Raw genomic sequence first — 21,270 nt, forward strand, 5'->3', positions numbered from 1 at the left:
TGGTCTGTAAGGATTCTAACAAACAGTGTAAGTGTCCAAAGATCATTGGTCATTTTATTTTTCTGATAATCTAATGATCAGCTGGTCTTGGACAGCTTTGATGCTGGTCTCTGACCTGTGATAACACCTCACCGGACCTGTCAGTCTGTCACCCCCAGCATTGACCTGCTGTGTTGTTCGTGTGCACAGAGATACCTTGCTTGAGTTGCATTTTGATTGATAACATCTGATGACAGTTATATCTCTCTCGTGGTTACTGGAGGACTTTGCGCGCAGGACTGCAGCTTCGAGATAAAGCGGCCAATGGTGAGCTGAGTGAGGACTGAGGAGTTTAGGGAGGAGGAGGAGGAGGAGGAGGAGGGCGAGCTCCGTCCTCCCATCAGTAATCCCCCTCTGTGGTGACGTCACACAGGCTTGTCTCCAAAGGGACGCAGGGTTGAGTGTCGGAGCAGCCAGGCGGCCAGTGTGCATCCCAGGACGCAACATCAGCCGTAGCCGGGGCTCAACTTTCAGCCGATCGCTTCACTTCGGACACTTTGGAAAACACTTACCAAGATGGGTAAGTCTTGTTCATGTGGCTGAAAGTCGGATATAAATACCGCCTTTCCACCTCCCCCCCATCCACTACTTTCATGACAGCATGCTGCATACTTTTGTTACTGTCGCTCCAACTTTCGGGGCGCGCCGATTGTTTTTATGTCAGCTTCCAGTGCTGCAAACGAACGAACGAACGAACGAACGCGGGCTGTTTACCTGACCCGGTTTCAGGAGTGTGTCGGTATTAGAGAGAGAGGGAGCAGTCTGCTGGAGCAACCTGAGGAAAGCGATTAGACAGATTAAGTCCATCAGGATTCCTGCAGTCAACTCTGTACAAGTGTGTGCTAAGTCCAGATCAACATGCTGCTGCTACCTTCACTGTCTCTCCTGTCTGTTGTACTTCATTACAACCTTGTTTTTAATTTTGTTTTTTTGAATGATGAGTCTTCATTGATCATTATTGGTCAGCAGTGACTGATCATGTTGGTTGCTGTGCTGGTGTGTCTGAACCGAACTGCACACAGGATGTTTGTTGGGGAAAACCAGGCAACATGTTGTATTAGTCAGATGCTCCATAGCTGAAGCCATCTTTTGTGTGTTTGTGTGTGTTGTGCCCAAGCTTGTCGTTGCCATCTGACTGCCTGTGCTGACACAGTCCTGTCTTGAAATCAGCCACAAGTGTTGGCCATCTGTGCTCCCAACCTTTGCGCGGAGGGGGGAGCGAGGCGCCCGTGCTCGTGGATGTTCAGTGACTTCTTGTAAACTTCTCAGCAGTGATAACCTGTGGACCAGATGGGGGGGGGGAGTACAATGGAAAAACACTCCTCTCATCCTCGTTGGAGTTTTTGCGTTGCATTATTTTTTTTCTGCACAGCATCTTTTTCCCCTTGTGTTGTTTCGCGGCGGTGTTGCTGAGGCCAGGGAAGAAGAACACTGTGTGCGAATGTGTATCAATGCTCATTAATTCGCTCTGAAGCTCCTCACAGAGGCGTCTTTGTGCTCCTAATTTGGAGCCGCTCCTTTGTGAGACTTCAGTGGCTCTTAATGTAGAGAGAGAGAGGGAAAGAGGGAGCGAGAAAGAGAGAGAAGTTCACTGAATTGCAAGTTTGTGGGCCCTGTGAACCAGTTCCCCACAGACCCTCATTCACTGTATCATGGAGGATATTGCTCGACCTTTTGTGCATTGTCCACATACCAAAGCTCCTGTTTTATATTCACAGAATCTCCATGGCCCCTTTTTGGAGGAGAAACAGCGAAACGTGTTGTTAATTTGGAGACATGCAAGTTGCTGTAAAGGTCGCCTTTTGTTGTTGTGTCAGAGGAGCGGATATCACACCGCTGTGCTGTGATTTGCCTTATTTCTCGTGAAAACGCTTTGAAAGCAGAACAAAAAAATGGATCGACTTCCCCAAAAACAAACGGGGCGTCTCGAAAAAGCTGAAGTGAAGATGTCAGTCAGAAGTTATAACTCGTGTCTGATTCGATTTTACGCTGACCTTCACCTCGCACAGGGGCCACATGTTTTTCCGAGGGCTCCTTCTCCTATGTCCTCGCCGCGAACGCTTCAACAGCGCCTGTGTGAAGGATGTGGGAGGAAAACTTGGCGTCAGGGCTCGATTCAGAGGGAGACAGCAAGTTGTGTACCGCAAATATCTTGTCAGGTTCTTGGTGTTGGTCCTGTGACATTCGGTTGCCAAGAAGCCTCTTCGATAACCAAACACACTGGAGGACAATGTGTTTATTTGTGTTTATGACAATGTTTTATAATGAAGTTGAAGATATGAAGAGAAAGTTGTTGGCCCCGGAGAAAAAAATGACCCTTTTTGCATCTGATGATCATACTCGTTTTAGCAAGAATAGCATGACTGCATGCAAAGCTTGATGCTTCCTGCTGCAGATTACAGCCCTCAAGCCACAGAGATAGAAAACTGTCAAACATAAAGATTAAAGGAGCACCACGTAGTTTAATCAGAAGAGAAACATCTTTTTTACGCCTAAACAAACTCAATAAACAACGTTTCTTTGTTTTCATGACTAAATAAACCTTAAAGGACAACACAAAGCCATATTTGGCGGACCCTGCCACCTTTCCAGCTTAGAACAATGAGCTGGAGACCTTATTTTCCTCTGAGAACTGCTTGTTTATTCAGTTACATTTCTGAGTTTGTATCATTAACTCTTTAATTTAAACTCTCCAAAACTACGTAGTGCCCTTTTTTAAAACCCTTTTGGAAAACAGCTGTCAGTCTCACACATAGTGCAGAATTAACCATCTTCTCAATTTATGTCTTTCACAGATACAATCGAATTACTCAGCATTTAAAGCCAACTCATGACAGGAGATTCAACTAATCAAATACAGCAAATTACAGACACAGCTTTGAACGCTGTGTTTTCTCTTCTCGGAGCCAGATCCGGGTCACTAAAGAGGAAAAAAAAAAGGAAAAAAGAAAAGGGGAAAGATTGTTTTTCCTTATGGAAACCTCCTAGTCGGAGTGTTTTCTATTCAGCGTGGTGGTCTTGTGGAAAAGGCCACAGAGGCTGGATGCGAACCAGTTCCAAATGTTACATCACTGTTTCTGAGGAATTCGAGAAAAAAAAAAAGAGAGAGTTAATCACAGCTGACAGCGTTGAATGTGTCCCTAATTAAACATCTCGCCGTAGTTTTCGACGGCTCAGCTGTTCCGACTCAGAGTTTGCAAGTGAGCAAATAGAGGCCTAAGTGTTAATCTAATGATTGCAGTGAAGACAATCGATTCTCTTCCTCAGTGATCCACAAACACAGGAGTTGGACGGTGACCTTCATACTGATTTCTGCATGTGTGTCCGTGGAGTGTCTCCAAAGAACCGGCTCTCTCGCACTCTTTAATGTTCATCACATTCCTCCTCCATCTGAACTAGGATGTCTGGAAAGTGTCTGATTATTTAGCTCACACATCAGCAGCGGCGGCGGTCACTGTCAAGGGCACACGGACTGTGTGTGCTGTGACCCTGCATCCTGAGTCTGAGGAGAGGAAAGACCCATGACTGCTAATCCCGAGCCAGCGGAGGTGTTTTGTGCGGAATCAACAGGTTGTCAACCGATGGCAGAGCAATAACAGAGATCCAGATAGTTTCCCCCCGTCCTGCTTTTAGTTGACTCATGGAGATAGTGTCCTCAGAGGCACGCTGTAATGTCCCGGTCATGCTTCTGCTTCCAAGAGAAAAACAAGACAGGACTGTAAGGATGAGTCACTACAGAGATGGTCAAAGGGTGCTGGGAGCAAAAGTGAACTTTGCTGTTCTGGACTTGTTCGAATCAAAGAATGTTAAAGGAACAGTTCACCCAAAATTGCTAATTCAGTCATCATCTACTCGCACCGATGCCAATGAAAATCAGGTGAAGTTTTGCAGTCAACAAAACTTTTCTGGAGCTTCCAAGTTAAACAGCGCTGCAGCATTTACCTAAAGAACTGAAATTAAAAGGGACTTTGCTTTAAAACATAAAAAGGCGACCAAGAAGCACATATAAAATGGCTCCTTATTGCTTGTCTGGCGTATTCCAAGTCTCTGTCAGACATTATCTGGAGTAGATAATGTCTGACTTTTTTTTATTTATGGGTGAACTGCTCCTTTAACTCCAAAAAGATAACTCCCTGAGTCGGAAATGTGGTTCAGTCTAAATAAAGTATGTGCTAACCTTTTGATGGCTGATCCCACATTTTTATGTCACCATCAATAATTCCTAAATTGCTTCTCGTCTTCGGTTTGCGATCATTAATTACACCGAATCTCCTCCATAATGAGGTAGTCGCTGACATTGTTACATGATTTCTGGGCTTCCTTCCATTTGGCATAGGATATGACCGAGCATCCTCGGTAATTATACAGATGATGAGGCCCTTGCAGTGCTTTTTTTTGCAACCGTGCATCAGCTAAAAAAAAAACAAAAAGGAGACCCTTTTTTTTTTTCCAAGAAGTTCAATCAAGTCTTCATTCATCTCCTGCTTCCCTTCCTGCTCCTCTGAATCCCCCCTCATCTCTCACTCTCACTCTCTCTCTCTCTGGGTTTCCTTTCCTCTCTCATCGTCACTGCTTTTTGTTTCTCTCCAGCAGTGCAGGTCTGCCAGAGCAGTCATGTTAATTTGTTGAGCTTAATAACTCCTCCGACAACAAAGGGGGCCATTGAGTATTGTGACACGAACCGATAGGAATAGAAGTTCCTGAGTGGGGATGCTTGTTCAAGCATGTGCCTCGGCCGTCACTTTTACTAAAAGCCCATTCACGGTTGAGCTGAAGTGGGTGCGTGGGTGACTCTCTCTCTCTCACTGTGTGTGTGTGTGCAAGTTCACCCCTTGCTAGAGAGATGTCACAGTCGCGCTGCACACATGGTGGAAGCGGGATGGCATTTCCATATCTGAAAATATCCTATATGCAAAAGACCACGGGCTTTCAGATGTGCACATGCAGCTGAACCCCGGTGTCGCAGAAAATATGCCAAAGATACAATCTGGCCTTTATCTCATCTGCAAGACTTCCGAAAAACGATTTTCAAGGTTAAACTGCCAAATACATGCATAATAAAGCCTCTTTTTTTCCCCCCCTAGTTTGACAATATGTTGGCTTCAGTGCATGTTCACACACATCGAGTGCGGAGGTGATATTTGCCAGCGGAGCAGCAAATCTGTATCAGTGTTTTGTTCACAGTCAGATGATTGTTCCAGAAGGCCTCTGAGAGATAATGGGGCTGGCGAAAGGCAAAGAGCCCCTGCAGCTGATGAACATGCACTCACTCATTCAACAGGCTTTCAGCATCACTGCAGGATTTTCTGCTATCTACAGTAAACCACATCACCAAAGCAACCCTGTATGACCGCATTTGATCCACTCTCCGTCACATGAGCAGAGGGGGACATTGATTAAATAGTCAATAATGTTTCCCCGCAATGACCCATTTTCTCTCGCCCGGTCTTGTGAAAGCAAGTAAATAGATCGTAATGCAGTCATTGAGTGGAGTGATTGCATGCCTGTGGCGGAGAGACCCGTGCTACATGGAGCTAATGCCTCTGCTCTGTGATGGTCAGGATCTGGGCCAGAGGATTAGCATTGGGATGAACTAGGGTTAAATGCCGTGGCCGGCTGCACTCTAAAGTTGAGTTCACGTTGACGTTAGCCTCGCGTGAAAAAGGTCATCCTTATTCATTTGAATTAGGTTAACAAAATCTTGCAAAACAGCACATAACAGTGTTGTTCTGTAAGTTGAACCTGGATCAGCTGTCGGATGAGCCTTCAAACGTACCGATCCTCTAACTGGACTTCCTGGATCGTAATTTAGTACAAGAAGCAACACGCCCACATCACTGGAACCTCTTGTATTGTTTTAATAAAGTTGTTTTTGGCAAAATGCAAATCCACTGTGGTGTCCCCAAGTGGTTTGTGGACTACTGTTTTCTAGCCTCAAGTTTGGACTTAAGGTCGTCGCCATTTTTTGGAGCCAGAAGTGACCAAATTTGGATAAGAGGGCGTTTATTTAGGATATCCTGATTGGAGCTGATTGAGTATTCCAAGACACTTGTATTAGCAACTTGTCAATAGCAATGTGTCCATGCCCCAAAGCAGACCTACTGTATCATATATTTCAGTCTAAATGAGACTATAATTTACAAAATGAACGTCAAACTGAGTTGTTCTTTCAACACCGTGTATACGTTCTTCCTGTTTCGGAACAAAGTGCATGTCATGTTTTTTCACAAACTTCTTCTTTGATTATTGAGGATCTGGATGCGACCACAGTTCAGATGTGAGAGTGGTTAGGTGAAACGAGAAGAAATAATAGGGGCCTCCCAGCTAATTTCCCTGTAAGATCATCTGTGAGGAGTGAGAGCAGAATGCATTAGTCTGCTTTTCAACTGTGGGAGCTTGTAGGATTGAGCTGTTGGCTGTGTGCCCACTGAGTGTATTCAACCCTCCACAGATAGGTCTTTGTCCTTGGCGCTTTTACGCAGCTGCTAAACAACCGTAAGACAAAAGAATCTGGGGTACCCCAGCACACCAATGAGAAATGTTCACCATATGAAGAGCCGTGCCAGACAGCCAGAGACTATTTGGATGCGGCCAAATGCTACGCTTGGGATGAATTAAGCAGGAATTTAAATTACTTTTCTCTTCACCTCTATAGTCAGGATTATATGTAAAATCCTACTTGAGGAACTGAAAGATGTTTTTGTGATGATACGGTGCCAAAAGCAAAACTGCAGAGACTAATTCCTTCGTTTTTGTTGTGTTACGTGTCTTAGATGAAATGCACATGACTCCTCTCTGCTCATGTTGTTGTGATGTGGTGCTGCATGTGACACACTGAAACCAGAGTTGGAGGCCACTGGACGCACACACACACACACACACACACACACACACACACACACACACACACGCGCGCGCACACACACACACACACACACACACACACACACACACACACACACACACACACTCTTTCTCTCATATGCCAGGAGTCACTTTCCTGCCCAAGGAAAAAAAAAAAAAAGGTTTCCAAGGGAGAGTTTTCATTGTCTGCTTATTATCCTCTGGAGAAAGGTTTGATCGGCAGGAAGAGGCACTTCTGCCAAGCAGATGAAAATCTGCAATAGCGGAGCTTCAATAAAGCGACAGCTGCAGGAAACCCAATAGCTGGGGGACGGCCGTTTGCTTCAGAGACAGACAGTTTGGGAGTTTGAGGAGATAGATTTCAATTTGACTAAACTGTTGAACGCTGGATTTGAAATGAATTAAACTGGCATACGCTGAACCCACATTCATTCCGTATCTTGTGATGCTTTTACCATTTGCACATTTCATGGGGTTTTGATGCTTTTGTCACTGACTGTAGGTTCACTTGGTTGAAAAGGAAAGGAGAAAAAAATACCAGCTAACAGCAGCTTCAGGGGAGAGGAAATCCCAGATGTTGCTGTCTGAAAAACAGCTCGACCCCCCAACCACACGCAGGCCAGAGGAGAGATCAGTTAGCAGCGTTAATATCGCAGCTACACCACCGAGAGGCCTCATAAGTCATCTTAGCTTTTGACCTCCACTCTATGGGAAAACAATACTGCAACAATAGAGCCGGCCACAGCTGAAAATGGGAACGCGATGGTGTGAAGGAACGGAGCATCTGGAATGTGCAAGTGTGAAAAATGTGTGAAAACTTGCAGATGTGTTTCTACACATTGTCACATGTTTGTTGAAATGTTCCGAGTAGATGTAGAGCATGATTTTCTGTATTCAATGTTTTTCAAAGTGATCTGAAAGTGAAATATGACATGTTTGAGTGCTTTTGCACCTTACTGGACAGCGTGTGAGGTTGAAAGGCGGACAGGAAACGGGGGAGAGGTGCAACAAAGGTCGCCGCCTGGAAACTCTTTTAACAATCAGTTTATTGTTTGTCATTTTGCAAGCAGACGTGTCAAACATTTGTTGGGTCCAGCTTCCTAAATGTAAGAATTTGCTGCTCTTCTTTGTCGTTCATTGCAGCAAATGAGCAGTCTTTAGGTTCTGGATGATTAATCGGACAAAAGAAGCAATTTGAAGACATCACATTCGCCACTTTGTCACAAACTGCCCTCAGTGTTTTTTATAGGTTCTTGTGCATAGAAAAGGTCTTGGAAGGTAAGCGGCTCAAAGTGCACACCAATGGGAGCTCCTCTCTCCCACAGAAAAGACTGATCCTAGAATGCCTCGCCAGTAGCCCCGCCTTTAATTCTGTGACTTCTTGACATCACTATTTGTCACCGTGTCACACATCTGCGTAATTTTATGCCTACAGTCATGGTAGAGGTCAAGCTAAGTGGAAGCTGAAAACACAACAGAGCTGACCAGAGACACTGTGAGCAGTGCTGGCTCAGGCATGTGTGAACTGACCAATGAGAGAAGACTGGGCATTCGGAAGGTGGGCCTTAAAGAGACAGGAAAACTGCTGTGTTTTGTCAGCATTAAGGTATACTAACTTATTCTAGTAGTAACCCAAACTAAAATAATGAGCCTCATATGTCTCCTATAATGTACTATCAGAGTGGTGTGTGTGTGTGTGTGTGTGTGTGTGTGCAGCATGTATTTCCATCTACGGATACGTCCACATCATTTGAGAGACAGAGTGTGCACAGAAAACATTCCTTAGAGTGTAAATGTTTAGACGCTGATAGTGATGAAGCGACTACATCATGTCAGACGGTGCCATAAATGGGCTCTACTTTGCTCAGTGGATGCTCTCTCATTTCCAGGATGATGGACAAAATGTCATTACAGCCTCCTCTGCTGTTGGAAAACTGCCTATCAGTGCTTAAAGCAATAAAGTAATGGATTGACCCACTCTCGCAGAGGTCAGCCAGGGGGAGCGCATGAGCCGACCGCTAGAGAGATTAGCTTCCATCTTTCTGTTGTGATGAACTGTTTTTTTTTTTTTTCCCACTCATTGTGAAGCACTTAGTCCGCTTCTTAACTGCGAATCTGAGGACAAATGCGTCTCTGCGGGGGTGGAAGTGTCAGGTTCAGGTATGGCTGACTCTGTGTCCTTCCAGGATCCAGCCGCAGGACGCAGGGTTTTGAGACACGAGAGGATTGCCTCGTGGAACAATGGCATTAAAGTGATCTCTGTGTCATCTGCTCTGTTGTCATAGCGCTGGTGATGAATCCCGACAAGCTGGGGCTGAGGAGGAGGAGAGTTTCTGCTCCTTCTAATGAGGGGGAACAGTGCTGGAGGGTTTGAAAGGGGGAATGTCTCGGGTCAGGGGTGAGAGGTTGGCAGCATGAAGCGGAGGACAATAGGAGCGGCGGGAGCGACGCAGAGAAAGAAATCCCAGCAGCTGGGACAGACAGAGAGGAGGGCGGGGGCTCTTCATGGGAAGCAACCCCAAGATTAGCTGGAGAGTCTCGACTGATGTCTCCATGTCTCGATGCTTCATTATGTCTCTATTGTGTGAGTGAGAGTGTGTGTGCGTGTGTGTGTGTGTGTGTGTGTGTGTGTGTGTGTGTGTGTGTGTGTGTGTTCACATGCCTATGCGCTGTACAACAAGTAGGAAAATAAAAGCCTGTCTCCAGCCCTGTGTTACAGTATTTGCCATCCTGGTGGCTGAAGTGTGAGAAAGTTTGGGTTGTGGAGATCCTCTCGCTTTCACACAATTTTTAGATCCCTGACATAACTTGCTACCTTTTCCTTATAAATATCCTAATGAATGTCATTCTAAATGAAATTTGATTCAGCATTTTGCTGCAAGGATGAGTATGCTAACCGATAAGTCAGAAAATTTAAAAAAAAGACATTCGCCTTGGATTCTGAGAAACGGGGTCAGAAATGTTTCACCATTTTGTGACATTTTAAAGGTTCAATATGCAAGGAAATTAGCTGAAAACATTCAAAAGATAATTGAATTACAAAAGAATAAATAAATGAATGTGAAGAAGTAACAATTTTGTTGTTACGACATCTACGTCTTGAGTTACAGTGAGATCTACTTAGGTTAGATCGCTAATTAGCAAGCTTTGGCCCTTCCCCATCCAAAGCTGCTGTGCCAGTGGGGTAAACATCAACACTTCCCCAATGCTCCAGAGTCGGAGTCGGGACAGCTAGCTGTATGGCTAATTGAGCTAACTAGTTAACAGCAGCTACATTTAGCAGCAGTTGGCAGTTAATCTGGTGATTTGCTGCTCCCTATTTGTTTTAGGGGTGAATTCGACAGGTGGCCAATTCTTATATATTGCACCATTAAAGACATCATTTGCAGATTAATTGATAATGAAAATATTTGTTAGTACCATCCTTGCCTACAGTAAGTCTTAAATTATATTGTCTATTGCCATGAATGAAATCACAGACCACTGGGATACATTTTACAGGAGCTAGTTTCACACGTTTGATGTTATGCTAACGGCTAGTTAATAATGAATAATAACAGCGTGCTCTTGATTGTTTAATTTTCCAACAGAGTATTCATAATTCAGTCGATATATGTGCACGTGTCGTACAAGATAAAACAAATAACCTGCTAATTTCCTTATCATCCAAACTGACAGCTGTCCACTCAGTGCTCTTTGTGTTGAGCTAAAAATAAAAATGCTTGCGCTGACAGGTATTGTATTTAAAGGATTAACACCACTAAGGGAAGTACCTGTGGGATTTATTTCGTACTCAGTGCAGTTTAATGGACCGTCATATGTCTCAAATGGCTTTGGGAGGTGCTCAGTGTCAGAATGACTGCAGGGTGGGTGCAGTTTGCAGTTAATATGTACAGAGAGAAGACGGATTAAATCAGATTAGAAGGACATCTACACCTCAGGGGGGCATGATCACACGAAGGAGCTTTAAAGTGGCTGTAATCAATATTTATAAATGAACAGAGGATCACTTAACTACTTGTATGTAGAAGATGTTGCTTATCGTGATGAGCCTACAGAAAAATATCACCTGACGTTTTGAGCGTCATTCAGCTAGCATCTTTCAGTTAGCTACTAGCTCGTGGCCATATGTGAACATTTAGCAGCTAAACAGCCAGACATTATCTCAGGAGTTTATGGTGACCAAAATAGAATCAATGAATAAATTAATTTTTGATTTTTATTCCTTAGGTGGCTAGAAACATACTTTATTTCAGTAGAGCTATAACGCTTTTTGTTATTTTCCTCTCCTTAAGTGTTTTATAAACGTTCTTGTGCCTGTAAAAGATCTTAAAAGCTAAAAAGCCCAAAGTCCACACCAACAGAAGCTCCTCTGTCCCACAGAAAAGCACTGCTCCTGAAACCCCTCATCGGTAGTCCCTCCTTCAGTTCCATGACCTTGTGACATCATGCTACATCGCATTTGTATAATTAATGCCAACACACACAGTAGAGGGTCAGATATCAGGCAGCTGAAAACACGACGGAGCCGACCGGAGACACGGTGAGCTGAGCTGGCTCAGGTGTGTGTGGGCTGACCAATCAGAGCATACTGGGTAATCTCGGGACGCAGGGCCTTAAAGAGACAGGAGCTAAAACAGACTGTTTCAGGGAATACAGAGCTGCAGCACTGGAGAGAATGAGAAAACCGATGTGTGTTTGATTATTAAAGCACGTAAACCTGTTCTGGTAGTAACTCAGAATAGAATTATGAACCTGTAAATAACAATAATGTCTCCTTTTTCCAGATTTTCAGAGAAGTAACTTTTCAACAGTTCCAATAGTTCCGTATGAAATACAAATATATAGTTCAACAAAACTCAGTGAAAGCAGTTACAGGGGCTGATGGACAGCTATTAAGAACATTCCCGAAGTTTCCTGGAGTTTTCAGAGTTTTCAGTTTTAAGTCATCTTGCAAGCGATTCCATGAGACTGCTGCACTGATGCTAAAAGCTGTACTTCCAAGACCAGTTTTGAGTATGCTAATGAAAATACTGCTCCATATCTGCTATATAACCTTTTCTGCAACCTTTTACTAAGACTTGTGCACTCCGAGGCTCATCTGTTCCAGGTAAACCTCTGAATGATCTTTGTGCTCCCACTGGGAATGAAAAACGTGTTTTAAACCCCCAAATTTTGCTTACAGACAAACGATTCGGGGGTAGCTGGGCATTTTCATTACCCCCCACTTCTTGGCAAAGTATGATTTAGAATGTATATTGAAAGGACTGGTGGTAATCATGTAACATTATTCTAACAGGATAATGGAGAGGTGTTTGCTCGCTGTACCTCTTGGCTGGTTCACTGGCTCCATAATGTAAGCGTGGCCGACCACAGAGACAGCCAAGCCTCGTCCAGACCTGTATCATTAAATTATTTAGTGCACACTGAAAGACAAACAAACAATTATGCAAAGACATTTTATTTTTCTGTAAAATGGCAGTATTCCATGGCTTGTATAGGGGGGCTGTGGAGTACAACTACCTCTTTCTCTTCCCCTCTGTTACTTTCTCTTCCACTTTCTTCCAGGCCAGTGTTTCTGGCACTGATCCGCTCGATTTGATTATGAAATTCTTAGTCTTCAGGTTTTGATATCGCATTGGTTTTTCTGTCCGGCCAAGCCGTGGTGGCAGCTTCCAAAGTACTGTAAGCTAGGAGGCCCGGATAATACGAAGCATCTGCGCCTCTCACTCTCCCTGAAACCACAGTGGTTGTGGAGGTGCCAGAGAGTCAGGGTTGTGAAGGCATTTTTAGAGGAAAAACATGGCTGCCAGGCATCCCTTAGTGAGTGTTTGCTCCATTTCCAGACCTAACACGATAGTAACACAAACATGTAATTAGAGAAGTGCAGAGTCAGACACCGCGGGCATTGTTTGGTCAAACACTTGTAATTACAGTGGAGAGAAAAATACTATCTGGAAATTGTACAATGGACGAAACGTCAACACAAAGTATGTCTCTATTAGGGAATGGTTGAAATCGAATAGCAGAGTTGGATTTCCGCTACCGTGCTGCAAGAACGTAAGTGTTCTTCAGCTTGAAGAACAATGTGCTGGACTGTGGGATGGCGTTTTGCACCACAAAGTGTTGCAGGGGTCGGTTGTAAGATTAGATTTTTGAGGTTAGGGGCTGGCAGGCCATGAGGACGAGGTCTTTAGTTCATAAGGTTCTCACATAAATATCAGGACTGGTTAACTCTCAGCTGGCTGAGTGAACAATTCTCCACCCACAACTTGAACTTAGGTGAGTGAGCTGCTGGTAAAATTCTGCTTCAAAACCTCATTGAATTTGAATTTGAAGTCTGAATCAGTGTTTCAAAGGAGAGCACAGCCCATCTTTGATTTCTAGACATTGTGGGTAAAAAAAAAAGCGAGTGAGGTTTTGCTTCTCGTCTGTTCCTCATGCGGTGGTAAACCAGAAATCTTTGGGCTGAGGACTGTTGGTCAGACCAATCAAGCTACTTAAACAAGCTATTCATCCCTTTGGTCTTTATGAAACAGTGATTTGTGATTTGGATTCTTACCGTTTTCTGGTAATCTGTAGACCAAATGTTGAATTGATCAAGGAAAGAAGACATCAGACGACAAACCTGTATTAAGGTATATGCAAAAAAATCAGATTGCAGTTATTTTGATAGATAATGTGATTATAAAATGAGTGACATTGCAGTGTTAATGGTAATATGTTCACAGTAATTTTCTTTTTATTTTAATACCCCATCTGTACCAAACCAGCATGTTTCCCTTACTACTGGTGAATATGATTTAAATGGCATCTCCGTAGCACCACAATGCCTAATTTATAATGGTATGTTGTAACATATTTTACCTTCTCTCTTGTGATTTGGATATTGCACCTGGCCATACTGTGGTTTCGATAATATTTAAAGAAAAATGTTTTGCTTTGATATTCATCATTATCATTATCAGCTGCAGCCCCCAATATCTCTTTGAGTGAATCAGAGGAACTATAAGAGAACTCCACAGTTTTACACCAGCGTTTACAGGTTTATGCGAAAAAAGTTATGTTAAGACTTTTTACCTGATAAACTGCCTCAAGGGATGTCACACGAGTCAGCGTCAATTGTGGCAAAAAACTACAATTTTGAGGTTAAACAAATCTTGGAGTTTGGAGTTGGAAAGAAGTGAACTTACCAAACATCCGTAGCTGCTCGAGGGCTAAAAGCTTGAAGCTACATCAGCCGCTGCAAGCATAACACACCAGAATCTCAGAGGGAGCAATTGGGAGTCAAGTTGCACTGTGGGTAACATGGCTTGCCGTACTTAGTAACTTAAGTATGTCACTCAAGTAAAATAAGTAAAGACGTAACTTGTGTCTCTTCAACATACTAACGTAACATCAAAAACAAATCTCTCTTGAATCCTGGTCACAAACTGGACAAGAACCCTGGTCTTCGGAGGGAAAGTCCAGTGTGTGACCCATCCAACCATCACCCTGACTTGAACTTCTCTCTGTCTTTGTGGTACCACACTTGAGGAGCACTTTACCGGGGAGCTGTTTGATGCGTTTGGAGTGAGATACGGAGAACAGAGAAACACCGAATGCACTCATCGAAGTTCAAGTATAAAGTTAAAAAGCCTGAGACCATAAAAGAATCTGATCCCTTTTTTAACCATCACTCTCCTCAAAATCTGAGTCTCCCTCAATTTTTGATATTGATGCTTCTTAGTTTAAAACTTCATGACAGTTCCTAAAGGAAAGCACCAGACTCATTATAAGTCAGCCAATTGTGGTTTCTCCCCTCGCTGTCCACATATTTTGCTATAATGAATCAAGAGAGTTTGCGTAGTCATTTTTTCCATTACAGATAGAGTTTTTTTTTTTTTTCTGCTGGAGTAGGAATGCAACTTAGAGGCTCATGTTGGTTGGATTGGTTTGTTTAATCATTGCATGGCAGCATCATCTGTTCTTGTAGGATGAGTTAAAGGCAAAAACGTTGTCTGTTATAACGAATCGTTCACTAAATTGTTCTACAGACTTTTTGGGGAAGCTTTTGTTGTCCTGCAGACTCGCCAAGCAAAATGGGTCAGCAAACAAGGGAATGGATCGGTGTAATGAGTTTGTAGCGCCATGCTTTTTTAAATCGATCAATGACTCGGATTCAGCGTGCCAAACATGAAAGCGGCCACGTAGAGCAGATTGACCTATGAAGATGTCCTGCATTTAAAATCTAGGTCGGTGAAAGTCCGCTGCAGTATTAGGAATGATTTGCTGACAGCTACAAAACAATGTTTACGGGAATTTCGGTGTCTGATGTCGCAATCACTGTCAAATAAAGAGAAGGGGATTTTTCCGTGAGGGCAGCAGAATTATTAAGGGGTATTAAGATGATCAGTTTGGCCCTCCTTCTCCTTTCAACACGCTTGCGCCTTCATTCTAAGTCATACTTCATTTTGGGCACTCCACACACCCATTTGGCTTCGCCCGTACTCCTCTGCTCTGGTGTGGTTTAGCTGCTTTCTCAGGCTGTAGTTAGAGTCTGTAAGTGGTGCTCCGGGGCCCGGCGCAGACCTCCGTCCATGAGAAACTCCTTCCCTCGGTGTGAATCGAGCAGGGTGCAGGTCTTCACGGGTGACTGAACACTGAGGAGTATTCAGGGCCCCCGGTCTCCCAGCATGAAAGGTTGACCCACAATGAAGCCTCCTCCATTTGTATGAGCTTCATCGTCATTCAGATTGCGTCCTCGAGTATGGGAGTGTCGGTCTCTCAGTGCTGGAGTTTAGCATGAGGCACTCAGGCTTTCACATGATTATTCCCACAGACACTCAGCCTGGCACAGAGGGTGTTTTCATCACCCAACTCCGCAGCTTTACACAACATTTAAACTCCTTTTTTAGCTCATTTAAGGCCAGTACATTGACTTTATTGCGGTATTGTTTAGTTTCTCTGCTCAAAATCAACCCTTGCAACGGACAGATGTTTCCTGCAAGAATTTAAATAGACTCACAATACAGTCTTGGTGGGAAAGTTGAACATCTTACTGCTAAAGACCTGTTTTCCCATTTGGTGGAGACCAAAGCTGAGCTCAAAGCAGGGTAAATGTTGGACTTAGAATTATCAGATGGCTGAAAACACAGCTTAACAGTAAATTAATGCTAATACAGGGTTGCTTTTTGATTTGTATCTGCTCCATTATAGACTACTGAGCATGATTAAATGATTTATTTACTACTCATAGATTTGTTTGACAACTTTTTATGTCTTGATGAAGTCTGTAAACACTCTAGTTGTAACTTTTTGAAAGTATTCTTGACTGTAAAGTTGTATGACTACTAGAGATGCAAGAATTGATAGAAAAAATAATTAATTGTCAACTACTACAATTAAAGGTGCAATATGTAAGAATTTAAGTTGAAAACCTTAAAAAAAAATCACCAGAATGTGAATAAGCAACAGTTCTGATGTTATGACGTCTGTGTATTTTGTTGCAGAGATATTTATTGAAGTTAGCATGCTAACTAACTAGCCCTGGCCTGTCTGGGTCAAAAGCTCTTGTGCTAGTGGTGTAAACACCAACACTCCCCTGGTGCTACAAGCTGCTGGCTAGCTACACAGCTAACTGAACTATCCACCAGCAGCTACAGTTATTTTACTCATATATGACAGTAAACTGAATTTCTTTGGGTTGTGAGCAAAACAAGACAATTGAGGACGTCATCTCGGGCTTCGGGAAACACTGTTTGATATTACTCACAATTTTCTGACTTCATAAATCAAACAGCTAATTGATTAATCAAGAGAATAATAGACAGATTAAACAACGATCAACAAGCTCAGTTGTGCTTGCATTAGCTGACTGGCGACCAGCTGACTGGTAATGCTCGGTCGTATTTGGTCCATCAGTAGGAATGGTCGTCTTTGTATCCAGGGCATCTTTAGAGCACTGCAGTACTTCATTATGATGGTGTTATGTCACCTTCACCTTTATTAAACAATTGCATCGTCTGCAGTTTGGATATTGCACTTTGCCATATTATGATTTTGATAATATTAATATAATTAATATATTAATTTTGTAACCCTAGCTAAAATGAAGGCATTGTTGACTTTAACTCAAATCTATCTAACCATTAGTCTTAACTCATCAGTTCCTCGGCATGAGGGTCTCTGACTGAAACAGAAGTTAGGGCCAACGTGGAGGATATGCATATCCGTCAAAATCACAGATTTGTATTCACATTTGTACTTGTACACTGGTTTGAGCACACTTCTTCACTCACCTCACGCATGATGTCATGTCTTCAAGCGTTTCATTCACTTTGTTAAACCAGCTAATCCATGATGCATTCAAACACACACAGAAGCAACAAATTAGTGGCAAACTGTAGTCGCATTGGAGGGCCACTGTGTACATATTTTTTTAGGTCTAAAAGCAAAAAAAATAAAGCCGGAATCGCAGTTTGCAAGAGTTCAAGTTCTTGTGATATAATGAAAGAGTTATTTAAGGGTTGAATTTTTATCCATGCCTGACCTCAGAGCCGCGGAAGCATTATTTTTAATTGTTGGATTGATTTGTGTTTCTTTCCAATCAAGAGCATGTGTTTGCTTCGTATGAGAATCAAATGCATTAATATCGGTCTGAAAACACATTTTGACAGGGCCCGATCACATGTTTCGAATTTCCTTTCATGTGTGCGCAGTAAACTCCGACATTGCGCCGTCTACACACTTTCTTTAAAGACCTGCAGATGGATGACTGATCTGTTTGGATTTCGGTGCATTGTGTGCTCCGTTGTGATTCATTTATTAGTCATGTTTTATTGAGTCCTTTTGAAGCATCCCTTGAGCTCCGTAGTGCAACTTCGGGGAAATCACAAGCACGGTTTCCTCTAAATCAGCTGTATTCTCACATTTTAAAGAGTTCCAGCAACTATCTCTTCTACACATGAGCCAGAGTCTCTGTTCCCCCCCCCCCCCCCACTCTCGCTTCACTTGGATGTCGGTTCTGCTGGCGTTTTACAGGGCTAACGGTGAAAAAGCTTGAAGATTAGTGGAGCATTTGTTGTTATGGGATCCCCGCTAAGTTCACTTCCCTGACCCCTGAGGCTCCCCTCCCCTGCTGATCATTCCCCCCCCCCCCCCCCCGAGGTCTGGTATCCGTGAGAAGACCCTACTCCAGCGCTGCTCCGGCAGGGCTCTCCCCCCACCACTGAAAGGCCTCTCTCTCTCTCTCATTAGCATGCCCCTGGGGCTCCTCGGCCTGCTGTTGCCAAACAAACACAGCCAAGATCTTCTTCCCAGTCTCCCTCGCTTTCTGTCTCCCTGGTCATCTCCCGCTTTTCCGTCTTCCTATGTCTCTGTTATCTTTAACAAGTTGTTCCTCGCTGTATCATCCCTTTAGCATTCTCCTGTTTCTCCCACCTTCTTTTTTTCTGCTCTTTTAGCCCTCTGTGTGATTCTCTGGTTCTCCCATTTCCACACGCTGTTTCCTCTGTTGTTCGGATCAGCCCAGAGGACGTTTGGTCTCCTTGTTTAGGAAATGTAAATCTGCCTCTCTTTCCTGTGTCCCTTTTTATGTGAGTTAGAAACCACCAGATGGAGGGAAGACAGCGGTCAGAGGTTGCTAATGTATGCTGCAGGAGCAGAGGGCATATGGTGCAAATCAGAAGATGAAGGGCTAAAACCCCCCCTCTCTCAACTACACCAGAGCACGCACACTCTCTCCCCCTCTCCTGGACTGAGGTGGTTGTGTCCCTGTACTCTTTCTGAGTTGGGTTTTCACCCACTCTGTCAACTAAAGTGGGGGTCCTGTTTCACCCCTCTTTGTTATAACAGACCTGTGTCACCATGCAGGCACCTTGCCCTTAATTGCTTTACAGGATGTTACTGCAGGGACACCTGAGAAGAGGGAGTGTGTTTGAGGCACAGGCGTTGTTTTTTGTGTCATTAGGAAGACAGATTTCACTTGAACTGAATTCCAAAACAGTCGCAGTTTTGCAAACATTATTGATTTTCAATATGTAAAGCGTGTTGTGTTTAAACACTCCTCAGCCCTGAGGCTAATACACAACCTAATTGCCAGAATAAATGTGAGCAATGTGCGTTTCTGTAAGCCCTTACATTTCTTGCCTTCTCTTCTTGACAACAATATGGTTAAGGCCCACAAACCACTTAGTTAGGGTAAGGAGCAGGACTTTATGACTTAAAACACTGGTTTTGTTAGCACAAAAATGAGCGGATGTGTCCAGAATTTTCGTTATTAACACCCAGTTGTGTCAGCACTCACACGGCAGGAGATTTCCTGGTGTCTCGTAAAAAAAAAAAAAAAAAAAAATACAGTTTTGTCACCTCAGCCGCAGCTGGAGATGGCCAGATGTTTTGTTATAAACACAAAGTTTCTTTAACTCAAACACAGCTGGAAATGTCCAGATTTTGGTCACAAGCAACCAGTTTTGTTACCACTTACACAGCTGGAGATGTACCAACTTTTCCTTTGAAAATATCCAAATGTTGAAACACTGTCTTGAACGGTGGTCCCTGGCTTAGCAGCTTTCTTGCCTGGCTGTAACCGTCCCCCTCCCCATGTGGCACGTTGCAAACTTCACCATTTTTAATAACCGCAAACCTGTCTTATTTTTGTTTGTAAGAATGCAATGTAAGAATTTTACTGTCTTCTTCTTATTTCATTGTTTTGATTTTTTATTTTCATAAAAGCTCTTCCAGGAAAGTGTACTCAAATTAGCATCTGCTGTAAACACTAATACTTGCGACGGACAGCTGTTGTATCTTTCCCTGTCAAATAAAGCATAAATAAATAACTGAGGCACATTTTTAACTGTGAAAGTGATAAATGACCGGGGGCACGCGCTAGGCTCAACCCAAATCCCTTCTGACAGGACCTCTGCATCTTGAAAAAAGGAACTGTGATGTACGGACGAGAAGTGCCTTCGTGACGAGTCGAAAAAAGAGCGAAGCGCGAAGAGAAGGAAGGGAGAGCGCGGGAGCGAGAGCATAAATGAGTGGGAGTGAGTGAACGAGGGAACGAGAGAGGACAGGAGAGTAAAGAGGGGGGGAGAGAGGAAGAGAAAATTTTGCTGAAAGGAAGCATTTTTGTTGGATGGGAGAAAAACAACCATGGAAACTCCATCAGAAGAAAACCAAGACCAGAGGGAGGACAAAAGAGGTACCAATGAGCGCTCACAAAGAGCCAGTTCAGTTCTTTTCACTGCTGTGTTTACTGGGGCTTTAACCTACTCCAGCCTGCTTGGTTTCACTCTGCACAATAGTTGGGTAGATTCAGCTCAGCGGGGAATTTTTTCTGTCAGTACAGCATCCTTTTTTCACTGTTTGCGCGCATTTAATTGTTGATATTCCGTTCGCCTCTGCAGAATTGTCATCCGTCATGTTTCCAGGGAGTTTTCATCCTGCAGTGCTTTGTGTTTTTTTTTATGATCTAATTAGTTTAAGTATGTGGGATGTTTTCGGCAGACCTCTCTGCTGCAGCAGGAGGGGTGCTGTGTTTTGCCCCCCGGTCGTCGTCATCATCATCACCATCATGCTAGTGTCACTTTTTAAGGACACCGAGCCCGGTGCAGAATCAACAGCCGCTCAATCAAACCTCAGGGTGCATCTGAGTTGTTCTTTCAGCGGGGAGCGATGATTAATGAGGTGGATGAGGGGCTGGCAAGGAGAAAGATAAATGAACCAGACGTTACCGGTCTCACAGATACATGGCCGTGAGGAGTGTGTACGCTGAGGAGAGAGAGAAAGTCATTAACTTGCTCACCTGCTTCTTGTAGGAATCAGCAGGGATCATTGATTTCCCTGCTGCTCTTTGTTCTCAACATTAATTCCAGGTAGAATGTTGCACATTGAAACAAGCTCCTTTCCCAAGAAAGGCTGTGGTGTTTCTCACGGTGCTTTCTAATGGCAGATGCGGCAAAAGCAACTCTTAAAGTGATATTTAATTATCTAAATTCTGTTCCGAAAGTAGATGAATGAAAATGTTGACAATGTCACTTTGTCATTTATTAAATATGTTGGTAACGATACCTATCCCTCACAAGATTCGTCAGACCAACATTTAAATACTAGGGGTGCTTGATATGGATTTTTTCAGCCTATACAGATTCTTCTATTTCAGATGTATTGTGGTCTTCTTCTTCTTCTTCTTCTTCAGATGCATTATTATGTTCTTCTTCTTCTTCTTCTTCTTCTTCAGATGCATTATAGTCGTCTTCTTCTTCTTCTTATTCAAATCCATTGTAGTCTTCCTCCTCTTAATTTTCTTGTATTTGCTGCCCTTGCCAGCAAAAGCAATTTGTCTTCAGGTTATTGGCTCCATTTATTTCCCTTATCTGCGATAAC

At 43.4% G+C, this 21,270-nt stretch overlaps 1 protein-coding gene across 3 annotated transcripts in view; it reads left to right on the forward strand.

The window, feature by feature from the left end:
• Nucleotides 1–376: 376 nt before the first annotated feature.
• Nucleotides 377–21,270, forward strand: part of gpm6bb (glycoprotein M6Bb) — a 36,724-nt gene continuing 15,830 nt past the window's right edge. The window contains exon 1 of one of the 3 annotated variants that reach the window (XM_030427618.1): nt 377–559. In XM_030427618.1, coding sequence (XP_030283478.1) covers nt 556–559 — 4 coding nt within the window. In that variant the 5' untranslated portion in view covers nt 377–555. Of the gene's footprint in view, nt 560–19,914; nt 20,087–21,270 lie in introns of those variants that run through there. The other 2 variants (XM_030427617.1, XM_030427619.1) reach the window with 2 other exon arrangements.

The sequence above is a fragment of the Sparus aurata genome, chromosome 9 (assembly GCF_900880675.1).
Source record: "Sparus aurata chromosome 9, fSpaAur1.1, whole genome shotgun sequence".
NCBI lineage: Eukaryota > Metazoa > Chordata > Actinopteri > Spariformes > Sparidae > Sparus > Sparus aurata.